The 16468-nt window shown below is 43.9% G+C and overlaps 1 protein-coding gene across 2 annotated transcripts in view; it reads left to right on the top strand.

Moving 5' to 3' along the window:
- The first annotated feature begins 5383 nt into the window (after positions 1-5383).
- Positions 5384-16468, top strand: part of LOC147616779 (uncharacterized) — a 62704-nt gene continuing 51619 nt past the window's right edge. The window contains exons 1-2 of one of the 2 annotated variants that reach the window (XM_086777845.1): positions 5384-5833; positions 5928-6027. In XM_086777845.1, coding sequence (XP_086633971.1) covers positions 5942-6027 — 86 coding nt within the window. In that variant the 5' untranslated portion in view covers positions 5384-5833; positions 5928-5941. Of the gene's footprint in view, positions 5834-5924; positions 6028-16468 lie in introns of both variants that reach the window. The other variant, XM_086777844.1, reaches the window with a different exon arrangement.

A 16468-nucleotide genomic window follows, 5' to 3' on the forward strand; every position in this document is an offset into this window, starting at 1 on the left:
AAACACCAGAAGAAGCCCCAAGATCATCCCAATCTATCACTTATCTTGTTTTTCCATCCCTCTCCAGTAAGCTCTTAAATACTTATCTAAGTGTCACTCCTTCTAACAAAATTGAGACTGATTGCATATTTTCATGCTTCTCTTTACCCTTTGTGGATCTTCCCACTAACCCTCTAGACCCCGAGGAGTTGTCGTCAATGACCTTATCTCCTCAACGGCCACTTGATGAGGTATATGCACCAATTACCATTGATGATGTACCACCTTTCACTAATCAGAATGTTTTGCATATAGTTCCAGCTGTCTGCAAAATCTGAGAGCAAGATCAAAGCTCTACTAAACCCAAGTTGATGTTCCAAGTGCTAATGCAAATAACTCCCTTTGATCCAACACGAAGAATTATGCATGAGGCTTACTCCAGCATATAGTTGAGGCAGCAACACAATGCCCCTTATCCTCTCATAGCCCCAATGCCAAATCTGGAAGAATTGCTGCCAATACTAGTAGAAGGTACATTGTGGGACAATGTGGCAAAGCATACAAAGCTGGTAAACCCACATCTTGCAGATCTGGTGGAGATTAGGGTAGTTACTTTTATGATCAGTTTTACTATTTCTGCAAATGGCGATGCCAGCATCCAACAGTGCACACACGGGGTGGTTTTTATGTAATAAAAACAGATGGAGACAACCCTCGCCTGGAGGATTTCATCATTCAATTAGAATGGCATAAGAAATACTTCATCATTCCAAAGTAATGTTGGGAATATAAAGGCTTAGCCCCCAACAAACGAGTCGATCTAGTCTTCATGCCTATCAAATGGAGACTCACACCACTACAATTTAAGGCAGAAAAGGAACGAGACTCCCATGTTTGCTACAATTTTCCGAAGTTCTCGCCATCGGAGTTTTTGGATATAGCAAGTCAAAAGAGCCCTAAAAAAGCTTCAATCACGCCTCAATTTTTATAGATATGAATTCGGGGACCGAGTCTTCCGACCTCAGTGAAAGGTTCTGAGGACAGAACCTACTTCAGGTAGGGGGGATGTTAATCCCACAATGGATTAACAAAGATGCTTCTCCATTTGAGGATAGAACCTACTTCAGGTAGGGGGGATGTTAATCCCACTATGGATTAACAAAGATGCTTCTCCATTTGAGGACATTAATAAGTGTTATGTAATGGCATTATAAACATCATACATTATGAAAAACTGGTCAGCCGAGGCTTTAGGTTAGTAAGTTTTGGGCACCCAAGTGTGAATAAGGGCTAGATGTATAAAAGGCAATTTGTCATAATGAAAGAACACAATCCCTCTTTGTGCTATGAGAGCTCTTGCTTTGTCTTGTGAGAGAGAGAGAGAGAGAGAGTGTGTACATTATGAAAACTGGTCAGCCGAGGCTTTAGGTTAGTAAGTTTTGGACACCCAAGTGTGAATAAGGGCTAGATGTATAAAAGGCAATTTGTCATAATGAAAGAACACAATCCCTCTTTGTGCTATGAGAGCTCTTGCTTTGTCTTGTGAGAGAGAGAGAGAGAGAGAGAGAGAGAGTGTGTGTGTACTCTAGTGCATTTTCCTCTTCTATGCATGTGTATAGGAGAGTGAGAGGAAGATTGCCTTGCATTGTGGTGTGAGCGACTCTGTGGTGACAACGTGGAGGTGGAGATTCCAAAAGCAAGTTTGGAGAGCCTCAAGAGACGTGAGCTCAAAGCATCGGTAAGTACCCACCTATAGTTGTTGTCTATTGCTTCTTCTAACTGTGGATGTGTGGAGTTCCCTCTTGGGAGGTGCGATAGCCCATAACAAGCATCATCTATGCTTAAATCCACACTTCACGAGGAAAAAAAATCACAAAACTAACCTTTCTTGAGACACCATTTCTTCTTGGTGGTAGCTTCTTTGATGACAATGTAGCCTCCAATTTCTCCATGTTACTGTTTCTCCACTTGTAGACTCCATGGGCATGACCTCCAATCTTTGAAGGAACCATGTGAAGGCATAATCTCATAATAATTTCTCTTCCTGATGATGATAATGAATGTGCCATAATTTCTTCTCTATACACAAACCATGATGAACCAACACTCTAAAATAAACACATATCAATCTAGGCTTAGCTAAAATCTATACTCTGATACCATACTAAGAATTTGAGAACGTGCTAAGCCTAGTCTAACCACATAATTAACATATGCTAAAGGAGGTTCATAGTAATCAAGAAAATCCATAATGATAATTAGCACACACTAATACAAGAGATTAGGCACACTCAACCCAATCTCTATTGCAATGTGTTGTTAACCATACAATAAGAGGCTTCTAATATAGATAACCTCTAGCCCACTTGCTTTACATATATTGTAACCATACAATAAGAGGCTTCTAATATAGATAGCCTCTAGCCCACTTGCTTTACATGTGTCCACATCTTTATCTCTTGACCACCTTGCACTTTATGTGGCAATTTGTGCCACTCTCATCTATCCAACTTATACACAAGATAATATTATGCACGCTTAAGGTGTGTTCATACATAAACTTTCTCAACACTTGAGGTTATATATTGCAACACTCAAGCTTACATATTTCAACACTCCCTCTTAAGCGAAGGGTGTTATCTCTCCATTTACACCTGTTGACCATAGTCCAACCAAAATCACCCACACAATAATTTGGCATTGTGCCAAAGTCATTTTTCAACAAGATACACTGGAATCCACAAATATCTCCCAATCCTGACACATCTCCTGTCAAACTGAGCATGTGCCACATATGTGTTGTATCACAAACAACTACTTACTTCTGTCATCACCCTATTTACTTAATGATGCATAGTTGCCTTGTTGTAACTTTCCACTTTTGATATTGTTTTGCTTTTTATTTGCAGTCCTTTCTAATATGCCCTAGTTTGCCACAATAACAGCACTCCATGGTATTTGTATTTTAATTTATTTGCCAACCACCTCAATTTCTCTAGCTCCCCCTACCTTTAGAACGGTCTCTTCCACATGTATGAGATTGATGTTCTTGTTGTTGTTTCTGGTTTTGATTTCTAAAAATCAATAACCACCGTGTCCTTTTGATGATGATCTACCTCTACCTGTACTTATATTTGAGTAGACGGCCTGCTCATGTGAATTTTCAGAGGATGAACCTTCCCCAATATTCATCTCCTATCACGGATGAGGAGAGGAGCAATCACTTCTTGAAAATTAGGAAAGTTGTCTTAAACTCTAATGGAGGTCTGAAAACTGACTGTATTCCTTGCCAAGACCATTCAAGGTCACTGATACCATAGCATCGCCATCTATCGACGACTAGAAGCAAGGACATTTGCAAGCCCTTTAGCTACACCGAGTAATCATTTATACTCAGCTTCCCTTGGGTCACATTATGTAGCTTCTAGTTTAGCTACATCTTCAGAGCTTGAGTAATTTGTAATGTACAGTGTCCCAAGCCTCCTTAGGCATTTGTGCATCCTGCCATAGAGTTTGTTAGTTGATAGACAACCTATACATCACCTTTGTTGCTCTTTCATGGCATGCTTTATATGCTTGCACTTGCTGTGGGGTGGGATTTTCTTTAGCAACATCTAGCTCCTTTTCACTTGTGTGATAAACTCTATCCTTTTCCCATAAGGATATTGGTCATCTTAAATTTTAAAGCCTGCAAATTATTATTATCTACCTTCTTGCTCACAATTTGTGATAAGCTGTCAAACGTCTTTACCTGTGCAATAACTTACCAAATAGTGCTTGCAAAAGCTTGTACACTTACCATTAATCTTTAACACAACGTTATTATAAACCTATTATATTGTAATTGTATATGGAATAATCATATAAACATACACCTACTAATAATTTACAAATCTCAGATTCTCTGCACAGACTATCCTGCAACCAAATTTCTACCATAACTTTGCACTAAACTAGAAATTAGGTATACCCAGTCAAAACTGACACTTTCATAAAGTGCATGTGGAAAACTTACAGAGCTAAAATGGGGCGTAAAATGGCATTAGATCCAAATTTTAAAATCATTGAGATTCTACAGATCTTACTTGCACGATATAATGCCCCTTGGCTTTATCGCAAAGGGTGCCTCAAGATGTGACAATGCACCTTTACCGTTGTGCCTACTTGTTGCTCTTGCCTAGTAGCGTGCTAGGCAAGAGATTTGACAGTGCATCTTACTATTATGCCTACCTAGTACTCTTGCCTATAGCAACTTGCTAAGCAAGAGATTTGATAATGCATCTTACTATTATGCTTGCCTGCTGCTCTTACCTAGCAGCTACCTAACAACTACCACCTCAAGATGTGATAGTTCACCTTACTGTTGTGCCTATGTGTTGCTCTTGTCTATAGAGATTTGCTTCTAAATCAAAGAGAAAGTGATAAAGTTACCCTTACCTATGCATCGCTTTCTTTGCTTGCCTCTTGAGCTCTTCACACAAACCGATGCTCTGATACCATGAGAAAAAATGGGGGAGAGAGGATGAGCTTGAGCTCCTTGCAAGCAAATACATATACACAAGAGTAGACAAACACACAAGAGATATGGATGGCTGAATTTTCTTCTATTCTCTTCTCTTCTCTATAACCATAACATAAAGAGATAAGGATACATACTATAAGGGAAAGTACTCTCCTACTATAAGGGTACATACTATAAGGGAAAGTATTCTCCTACTATAACATACAAAGGTTGATCCATAGTCTGCTGAACCCGACTACATAAGCTAGCATTATAACTATGCCATAACTCTAGTACTTCCACACAACCTGTAAACCACTAGCGATATATACCACACATAATCTCACCAACCTAGCCAGTGGCATAAGTGTGGAAGCTATCACTCACGCATGTCATCAATGTCCACAACATTAGTTAAGCTTGATATCTCAACATAGGTCTATGTGGACAGGTTACCTGAAAAATGGTACATGGATGGAGACGATGAGGGATACTTAGGAGACCAATTAACCAAAGCCATGCTAATGATAAAGTGGGGTGCAATCCACTGTAGAGTTTCACGATAAGGCAATTATATGCAATTATGCAATACTTTCTCAATTGAAACTAATCTGAGAAGATTGAGATTCTCAAACAATCAAACAATACCCAAAGGTAACTCAAAGGCACCAAGGACCCCAATGCTACTCAAGCAAAAGTCTACAAAATTAGGCAAAGTTTGAGCAGCAGTAAAGAAAGAAAGTGAACACGATAGTGCAAGGGTAAAGCCCTCATTGAGACTTTAGACCAAAACCCCAACCCCAACCCCAACCCAAACCCAAACCCAAACCCATATAAAAACCAGTTAATCTAGAGAAGAGGCGGTCTTTGTATATGCATCTTTGGTCCTGATGCCTTGTCATCTTAGCCTTGGTCTGATAGGTCATCTTAGCCTTGGGTAGACGTTAATATAACTTTCTTTCTCCCACAAAATGCTGAATATCTCCCTCTCTCTCTCTTTCTCTCAGATCTTTTCTGACGATCAAGGACTTCCACAAATGCTGAATATCTCCCTCTCCTTCTCTCTCAGATCTTTTCTGACGATCAAGGACTGGCTGGGGAGATTTATCTCTCTCTCAAAGCGAGCTTTTTGACAATGTTCTTTGTCACTGCAAGGCCTGTCTCAGGTCAGGAGAGGGTAGGAGGCCATGGCGTGTTGATGGGGGGCTTGACTTGGCCGCTGAGGAGGATGCTTTTCCCTGTGTGTGAAGGTTAGGGAGCACACGACTATAGCAAGACCTTGGTAGAGGCTGGGGGGCAGGGCAGTAGCAAGGGTCCGTGGAGGAGCAAGTCGATTAGCCGCTGGAGAGCTAGGTTGAAACCCTAAATTTTAAGATGTAAACCTTAGAATTAAGTAAATACCCCATTCCGGGGTTACCTAATATATATTTTCTCTTGATCGCAGCACAGTAGCGGGTTACCATGGATTTAACCTCGGCAGGACCAGGCCCCACCTCCTCGGAGCATGTTCAGCCTCCACCTCGTCGGCGTCTCGTGAAAGCTAGCACGTAAGAGGTTTCTTTCCCATTGGGGTATTCAGTTTGTGAAGATTTTTCTTGCAGGACTGGATTTATTTGAACTAGTAGACATGGCCTAGCCCTAGAGTACACCATGGCATTATGGCTCTAGATTCTATAGTACACCATGACATTATGGAGAATCACATGTGATTCTCATGACACCTGGGTTGGGGTGTGGGGAGGATTGGCCTGTTGGGCTTGGAGAGAGAGAGAGAGAGAGAGAGAGAGAGAGAGAGAACCAGTTCCAAGCATCATGTAGGAATGGACAATCATGTAGGAATGGACAAAGGTAGGGCACTTTTTAGCGGAGTGAGGAACACTTCTTGGAAAAGTGCTGACCCTTTTACATTCCTGGCCATCTAGGTGCATATTCCAAAGCTGATACTCACGTGCAGGTGATAGAACAAATGCCATCTGTGGAATGAGCTGACTAGTCAAGGAGGTCCTTTGCAGCCAAACCAGCTAAACAACCTTGATGGACCATGAAACGTCTTTTGATCACAAATCTAATCTTGTCTCTGCTTTTTCATGTGCGTGCATTTTAGTTATATACCAAGCATCTGGGTTGTTAGAAACTCTTGGATGAGAGCCTGCCTTTCTCATGGTAATCGATGCTGAACCATATGGGAAAGAAAGATTACATTAATGTCTACAAAAGCCGTGAAGGGTCTTCGCGACCAAAAGATGTTGCATATGAATCTATGATCCATGAGTAAACTGTATTCAACAACATGAAAAAGAAAATAACTGCCAAAAGAAAAACAGGGTGAGCGCTGACCCTGTGTGTACAAAAGACTTGGCATAGAAAACCTCATGTGTCATATGGCTGCATAGAGGGAATCAATTTCCATTGGCTGTGGAGGAGCTACTCGGTGATGCTAGAGAATGTCTCGGATTTCATTCAATAATAGTACCATACTGTAACATGCAGCCGGCTTGATCATGCAACACACAACAAGGCTTTCTTTATACCTTTATGTTAGTGAGCACTAAGCAGTCCACTCTAATCTTTATTGTAGGAGATATAGCTGTAGAGAGAGCATGTAAGTGAACTTCTTTACAATGCAGAAAACGTACTGATGACGGTTGATTGAGGATTGCCAAACACAAGGACGAAGTAGACCAAATGTCAGCTGAACTGTTAAGCGGACTGGAGACAACTGTGAAGCCAGTTCGGAGGCCTTTATGCACACCCAAATGTGTTATGGAGATGCAAGAAGGCTGAATGCTGAAAAAGACTTCGGGATGCTTTGGACTGAAGCACAATGAAGTGCTCGGCTGTAGACATGTATGCACAAGTCAAAGACTCAAGCACACACATCTCTGCTCTTGTTTACCGCTGAAAGATGTGTGACAATGAGATGATTTTAGAATGGGACTGAAGGCGCCTGATATATGCATACCCAGATGTTGGATTGTTTCTAGAAGGGGCTGTTGGCCTGTTTTCAATTGTCCACGACTGTTGAAATATAGCATTAAGCGCCATGCTTTCTTCACATGTGTGGCTGGTGGGCTTCTATGGCTGGCTGACAGGGCTGCTATGGCGTTTATGGCTAGTATTGATAGGCCTATGGGTTGGCCACACAGCCAAAACCTTAGGCTGGCTTAAGGCTAGCCTGCCATCTATTGCTACTAAATGTACCTATGCTAGGATGACCTATATGGACTTACTGTTCTCTCCTGCTATGGCGTTTATGGCTACCATTGATAGGCCTATGGGTTGGCCACACAGCCAAAACCTTAGGTTGGCTTAAGGCTAGCGTGCCATCTATTGCTACTAAATGTACCTATGTTAGGATGACCTATATGGACTTACTGTTCTCTCCAAGTGGGTTAAGTGAGAGACTTTGACACCTAAGGCTTGGAAAGAGCCACCATGAGGTCATGTCACCTCTTGCTTTAATGGATTGTGGTGTTAGAGCCATGGTTTATTGTTATACTTACTAAAATTCACCCTTTTGTGAAGGTGAGTCGAAGAAGTGGCTAGTTACCGTCCTTGCGTTGAGAGCTGCAAGGTATCGCTCGTGCTCCATGAAACCGGCCTCTGATAGAAAACCAGAGTGCGGTAAGAGCTAACACCTGTCCACTTGTAGTCTAGATGATAAACAAAACACAGATTGAGGCTAGAGTGCCCAAATCTGAAAACACAACGACACCTGTTGGCCCCAAAGCTTGGCGCCCCTTGCGGTATTTCTTTATTCAATTAAAATAATATGTATGGCTGAGTACAACATAAAAACCAGCCAAGAGTTTACACCTGTAGTCCAATCTGACTGCCCACAAATCCTTCTCAGCACAGAGGATCTATGCACACAGATCTGTGTCTTCAAACAACACACTGTGCCTCCCTCTGATCAGCCAAGTTCACAAAGCAGGCCAGCCATGGGCATACATCTGGCATAACTCATAAGCATGATACATCTTCTCAGCTCAACATACATGTGCTGTTCAATCCCTGTCTTAATCTCTTGTCAATCTGCTATACTCCTCCTCTCACAAGGAGCCAGATAACACATACCTGTAGCAGACATCAAGCAATAGAAAGAGAGATGGATGAACAGAGTCAAGGCTTACCAAGTTCAGCTCGTGAAACAACTCTGGAGGAAGCAACAGCACCAATCTGTGCCTGCAGGCACTTGAACCCACAATCCTGCTTCACACATGTGCTTGCACTTGCCTGTATCTTCCTCCTGATGCTCACTCCTATGCTGTCCTTGAAAGTACAGATCTGAAAATCAGCACTGTACTTGATTGTACCGCCTCGGGATGCGTGCCAGGCGTTGTACTTGCAAAAACAGCCTGCTGTCCACTTCTGTACCAGCCTGAATCAGCATGCACAGGTCTGTCCAGAACCTGTAATCACTTCTGCAGCAGCTGTACCTTCTGTACCTGACTGCCCGTACACTGTACGGCAGTCGTACAGGGGTGTACTTGCTGAAAAACCAACTGTGCAGCCTGCACAGGCCTTCTGCGCAGCCCAACAGTAGCTGTCCTGTGCGCCGCCTGCAGTAGAGGAGAAAGAGAGAGAGAGAGAGAGAGAGTCTAGCACTGGCCGTACAGTGCTGTACGGCTGGTTTGCCTCAGAAAAACAGCAGCACACTTCTCTTCAGCAGTCGCCTCCCCTTCCTGTGCTTTTCCACGCTTGGATACATGCGCATGAAGGAAGCCTCTCCTTTTGCTACACGACTCCCCAAAAAAGGGAGGAGAGAGAGTGAAGAGAGAGAAAACCTCCTTCCCAAGTTAATCCCTAGGGCCCCAACTTAATAAGTTCCCTAGGGCCACTAAGGCCTAGGGGCAACTTTTATAAACATTAAAAGTTAATGTTTTAATGTTCCCCCTTCACACCTAGGGTTGTCCACACATCTTTGAACACTGTCCGGGCACCCCCCATGTGAATCATAAAATATTCTGACCCTGCAACCACCATGCCCACACTTGTCCTGCTCCATTTTCACAGGGCCATGACATACCCCCCTCTTGAAAGATGGCAAGCGTCCTCGATTGCATTCTGGTGATGCATCAAAATATCCAAAGTGAAATATACAATATGGCAAGATCAGCGTCCCAATCTCTCTGAGCCACACACATGTATCATCATTCACTGCAAAGCAATGGCATAGTAATAGTCCAAGTTGTATACCACTGTGAACCATACATATCCACAAAAATCTCCATGTGACTAGTACACATATATCATAGAAGTCCCATAAACAGATGTACTGTCAGCCTCAGTACCTTCGGATGAGATAAAATCTGCACCAAGCGACCTCTAGATGTCATCTGAGCCTGTCTGTATCAAGGGAGTGGAGGTGCTACCCCCCTCTTGAGCATCAGGTAATGCTCCAGACCCATGCTCTGCTGAACCTGAATGAGCCACAATAAGAGTCGGCTCTAACTCAAAGGCATCGAGATAAAGCTGCAAAACCTGAGGTGAATCTGTTAAGTCACCTTCCTCCATCCACTTCGCATCCATCGGTGAATAGTTCTTGAACTTCACAAGATAGCGACGGGAAACTTTACCTCGTACCTTCCTTTCTTTATGTGCCAGTATCTGCTCTGGAATCAGAACCTCATCAAGTTCCTCAACTTCCGGCTGAGCCTCATCTGATACATCCTCAGGCACATCCCCACGGAAAGGTCTAAGAAGACTCACGTGAAAAGCATTGTGAATCCGCCAGTGATCTGGTAACTTCAAACGATAGGTTACCTCACCAATCTTTTCCAATACCTGAAAAGGCCCATAATATCGCATACTCAACTTAGGGAATAAGCGCTCTTTACCCTTCATCTTCTTGAGTCTAGCCTTTTCAAAACGCAAAAGAACCCAATCACCCAATGCAAACTGTAAATCACGTCTGTGACGGTCTGCGGCTTTCTTTTGCTTCTGCTGAGTTTTCTGGAGGGCCAACTTAACTCTCCGATAAGCTTCATCCAAGCTCTCCACATACTGATCAGCTTCAAAAATCTTATCCTTTGTATGCAAAATGGGTGGTATCTTCTTCCCTCCTTCTACAATCTCAAAAGGCGCCTTGCCTGTCGAGCTATGTACAGTGTTGTTATATGCAAACTCCACCAAAGGAAGATACTTTTCCCATTGTTGCTTGTGCTCTGACACATAACACTTTAGAAGATCCAACACTGTAGAGTTAGCCTCTTCTGACTGACCATCTGTCTGTGGATGAAATGACGATGAAAACTTGAGAGTTGTACCCATGTTGTCAAACAACCCTCTCCAAAACAAACTCGTCATCCGTGGATCACGGTCACTAATGATAGACGTAGGCAAGCCATGATACTTGAAGATGTTCGCCATGAACAACTTCACCATATGATCCACTTTAATTGTCTTCCTCACGGGAATGAAATGAGCCTGCTTACTGAACCTGCATATGATTGTCCAGATACCATCATTTCCCGTTTGTGTCCGTGGAAGATCAAATACAAAATCCATGGCAATGCTCTCCCAAGGTCTATCCGGAATAGGTAAAGGCTGTAATAACCCTGGTGTCTTCTGACGGTCAAACTTTACCTTCTGACATACGATGCATTGCCTCACAAAGGCGTCAACATCTCTCCTCAAGGTTGGCCAATAAAAGAAAGTCTCCACTGCTTTGACCGTGGCGTCAATACCTCTATGACCTGCATACGGTGGAGCATGACTTTCAATCATAACCTTGAGTCGCAATGGCCTGGTAACACACAGTCTGCCATGCATCAATAAAAACCCATCTCTAAGAGTGTAATGCTCATGCCGCTGACCCTCAGACATCTGATCATACAACCTTTCAAAATCCTCGTCATGGGCATACTGCTCTTTCATTTCATCAAGCTCATGGTGATAAGCAAGTGAAACTGCAGAGACCTGTGGCTTGCGTGACAAAGCATCTGCCACTACATTCTTTTTGCCTTCCACATGCACAATCTGGAAGTGAAACATTGACAAAAAGTTTGCCCAACGCATATGCTTCTCTGAAAGCTTAGTCTGCGTGAGGAAATATCGCAAAGTCTGATGATCTGTCTGCACAGTGAAATCAGCCCCAAGCAAATAGTGTTTCCATGTAGAAAGAGCGTGAATTACAGCCAACATCTCTTTCTCATACACCTGTAAATGCTTCTCGGCATCTTGCAAAACTCTACTCTCATAGGCTATCACATGTCCCTCTTGCATGAGAACTGCACCAATGCTGCTTCCACATGCATCACACTGGACAACAAAAGCCTTTCGGAGGTCCGGTAACACCAATACTGGGTCCGAAGTAAGCTTTTCTTTGAGCTTTTTGAATGCTGTAATTTCCCGATCAGCCCATCTAAACGGAGTTGCTTTCTTCGTCAAAGCATGAAGAGGCGAAGCAATTTCAGCAAAGTGCCGTATGTAACGCCTGTAATAGGAACACAATCCTAGAAAGCTGCGTACATCATGCACGGTCCTCAAAGCTGGCCAATTAAGTATTGCTTCCACCTTTGCTGGATCCATACGGACTCCATGACCAGACACAATATGCCCCAAGAAATGTATGTCCTGCAAGAAAAACTCACTCTTCTTGCCATTAACCACCAACCTATGGTTTCTGAGTTCTGCAAACACAATGGCCAAATGCCTTCTATGCTCTTCCTCAGTTTGTGAATGCACAATCATATCATCAAAGAATGTGCCCACAAACTCTCTATGAGGTCGGAAAATCCTGTCCATCATTCGGTTAAATGTGGCAGGCGCATTCGTCAAACCAAAGGGCATAACCAAGAACTCATACAACCCAAATGTGGTTCGGAATGCTGTCTTATGCACATCCTCGGGTCTAATGCGTATCTGATGATACCCGCTTTTCAAGTCAATACGACTAAAAACTGTGGAGCCCTGTAAGCGGTCCAAGATGTCATCGATCCTTGGTATGGGGAATCGATTCTTGATGGTATTCTTATTCAGCGCCCTGTAATCAATACACATGCGCCAAGAACCATCCTTCTTCTGCACTAAGAGCACAGGTGAGCAAAAGGGTGATGAGCTAGGCTGTATCAACCCCTTATTCAATAGCTCCTGTACCTGACTCATAATCTCTTCCTGTTGGGCTGCACTAACACGATACGGCGGTCTATTCGGTGGAGTACTACCAGGAATCAGATCTATGGCATGATCTTCTGGCCTCTCAGGAGGTAATTCTCCTGGCAATGACTCGGAAAAACAGTCTTGAAACTCACTTAAGAAATCAGCCCTGTCTTTATCTAACATTGACAAATTAGACTTAGACTCATCATCCTGTGCATCCTTTACATAAATCAAGTACGCGGAAAGAAGCTTTTTCATTACTGATGAAATCGCCGAAGCGGATACAATAGGAACAGATTCCCCTTTGAGTTTTACATCCAATACATGCTCTTTCCCTCTATGAGTCAGAGTAATTTTCCTATTGTAAGTATCCACCACCGCATGTACCCTGTGGCACCATGGCATCCCCAACAAAACATCACAGCCATCCAAAGGCATGATGAAGAACTCCTCGCTGTCCACATAACCCTGCAAATGAAGCCGAAGCTTCCCAATGATAGGAGTAACAGGTTCTGCATACCCTGGACAAGCCATATTTGCCTCATGTAACGGCCCCATCTCCTCTGCGCGAATCCCCAATCGGCCAGCCAAATCTGGTGAAATGAAGTTGGCTCTAGCACCTGTGTCAAAGAATATCAAAGCATTCTGATCTCTCACTTTGCCCCATGCCCTGCACAACTCTGTAGCTTCACCACCTAGCTGCTCCCCCACAAGATCAGGAACTAAGCCTGCAGAAGGCTTTGGTTTCTTTGGCTTGGGCTCTCCTTTATTGTCAGGGTCCTTCTTGGACGTTCTCTTGGGACAATTGAATGACATATGCCCCTCTTCAGTACAGTAAAAACACTTTTGAGCATCTCTCAAAGCCTGTCTTTCCTCAGAAGTCCTTTTGGGCATTGGCAACTTCTTATACTTTGTCTCTGTAGACCCTTTAGCATCACGAGAAGCATGCCCAAATTTTTCAGCTTTCTTGCCCAATTTCTTACTGCCTTTAAATCCAGATGAACCACCTGTGAGTAACGCATTGGCTGTCATAGCATTTTCAATCATCTGTGACATGTTCGTTACTCTTGTCTTTATACAGTAATCGCGTACCTCCTTGGGCAGCCCACAACAATACTTCTCTACCTGCTCAGATAATGGCACGGCACGATAAGAAGTCACTGGGAGTAGAGCTTCCCAAAACTTCTTGTTATAGTCTTCCAAACTATCACACTTTGAAGCATCCAGCTTGTGCCATGCTGTCATAACATCCACCTCAAATGTAGATATGAGCCATACGGAAGAGAAAACCTGTTTGAATTGGACCCATGTGGTGGGTGCTATGCCCTGCAAAAGAAGAGTAGACCACCACTGCAAAGCATTGCCCTTGAGAAAAGTGGCAGCTTTCCTCACCTTCGAGGACTCTGTGTAATTCCCACCAGAAAAAGCAGCATCAAACTGCTGTAAAAAGGTAAGTGCCTTCAATTTATCCTTGGCCCCACTGAAAGTGTCAAACTTCACTGCAGCTCCCCCTTCCTTGTAATCCTTTGCCTTTCCCATAGGCGTTAGATTATCATATGGAAGTGGTTTCGTGAGATTGCTGCCCCCAACATTCATACCCATCATTGGGTCAACATTTCCCATTCCAACACCAGGCATACCATACATCCCAGCCATGTTTCCATACATTCCATGCTGCATACCTGGCTGCATGCCACCAAACATATTGCCTTGCATTCCAGGTTGCATGCTTCCAAACACATTTCCTTGCATACCGGACTGCATACCACCATACATATTCCCTTGCATGCCAGGCTGAAAATTGGCTCCAAAAGGCCCATACATACCCATGCCTCCCTGAGGATAACCCCCAGTCATGGATTGAAACACTGAGCCACCACCAAAGTACCCTGGATGCATGTTATGCTGAGGAATAGGTGGCTGTCCATAGAAGGAACTCTGTGGGTTAGCACCAAAAGCATGCTGCATGTTCGGAAACTGTGCAGGAGATGGATCCTGTGGAGTGGTACCACTATGACCATGAGAAAGATTCTTCGAACGAACCTTCTTCTTCTTTTTCTGGGGCTCTGTGCGGGGCTCTGAGCGAGATCTCATAAATTCAGCAAATCTCTCGCTCTGTGTGAGCTGCATAAAAGTATCCATAACACCAGCCAAGCGATCTTTGAACCGAGCATCATCATCCTCTTTACTATGCACATCTTCTGGCTGTGTTACATCCTCATAAGGCTCAACATCTGCAGCCTGTTCTCCTGCAAAAATATCCTCAGATACATCTCTTTCAGGAGAAGTCTCTTGCTCTTCTTCTTCTTGATAGAAGTACTCTTCCTCTGTATCAGACATGGTTGCTGAATTTTCAGCGATGGCTTTCTCCAAAACAACCACGAGCTCACCCCCTTCAGAAAGTTGATGATTGGTCCCGGGGACGGAACCTTGAAACCGGCCTCTGATAGAAAACCAGAGTGCGGTAAGAGCTAACACCCGTCCACTTGTAGTCTAGATGATAAACAAAACACAGATTGAGGCTAGAGTGCCCAAATCTGAAAACACAACGACACCTGTTGGCCCCAAAGCTTGGCGCCCCTTGCGGTATTTCTTTATTCAATTAAAATAATATGTATGGCTGAGTACAACATAAAAACCAGCCAAGAGTTTACACCTGTAGTCCAATCTGACTGCCCACAAATCCTTCTCAGCACAGAGGATCTATGCACACAGATCTGTGTCTTCAAACAACACACTGTGCCTCCCTCTGATCAGCCAAGTTCACAAAGCAGGCCAGCCATGGGCATACATCTGGCATAACTCATAAGCATGATACATCTTCTCAGCTCAACATACATGTGCTGTTCAATCCCTGTCTTAATCTCTTGTCAATCTGCTATACTCCTCCTCTCACAAGGAGCCAGATAACACATACCTGTAGCAGACATCAAGCAATAGAAAGAGAGATGGATGAACAGAGTCAAGGCTTACCAAGTTCAGCTCGTGAAACAACTCTGGAGGAAGCAACAGCACCAATCTGTGCCTGCAGGCACTTGAACCCACAATCCTGCTTCACACATGTGCTTGCACTTGCCTGTATCTTCCTCCTGATGCTCACTCCTATGCTGTCCTTGAAAGTACAGATCTGAAAATCAGCACTGTACTTGATTGTACCGCCTCGGGATGCGTGCCAGGCGTTGTACTTGCAAAAACAGCCTGCTGTCCACTTCTGTACCAGCCTGAATCAGCATGCACAGGTCTGTCCAGCACCTGTAATCACTTCTGCAGCAGCTGTACCTTCTGTACCTGACTGCCCGTACACTGTACGGCAGTCGTACAGGGGTGTACTTGCTGAAAAACCAACTGTGCAGCCTGCACAGGCCTTCTGCGCAGCCCAACAGTAGCTGTCCTGTGCGCCGCCTGCAGTAGAGGAGAAAGAGAGAGAGAGAGAGAGAGAGTCTAGCACTGGCCGTACAGTGCTGTACGGCTGGTTTGCCTCAGAAAAACAGCAGCACACTTCTCTTCAGCAGTCGCCTCCCCTTCCTGTGCTTTTCCACGCTTGGATACATGCGCATGAAGGAAGCCTCTCCTTTTGCTACACGACTCCCCAAAAAAGGGAGGAGAGAGAGTGAAGAGAGAGAAAACCTCCTTCCCAAGTTAATCCCTAGGGCCCCAACTTAATAAGTTCCCTAGGGCCACTAAGGCCTAGGGGCAACTTTTATAAACATTAAAAGTTAATGTTTTAATGTTCCCCCTTCACACCTAGGGTTGTCCACACATCTTTGAACACTGTCCGGGCACCCCCCATGTGAATCCCGGCAACGGAACCTTGAAACCGGCCTCTGATAGAAAACCAGAGTGCGGTAAGAGCTAACACCCGTCCACTTGTAGTCTAGATGATAA

The sequence above is a fragment of the Cibotium barometz genome, chromosome 38 (assembly GCF_041138505.1).
Source record: "Cibotium barometz isolate CiBa-2024 chromosome 38, ASM4113850v1, whole genome shotgun sequence".
Lineage (NCBI taxonomy): Eukaryota > Viridiplantae > Streptophyta > Polypodiopsida > Cyatheales > Cibotiaceae > Cibotium > Cibotium barometz.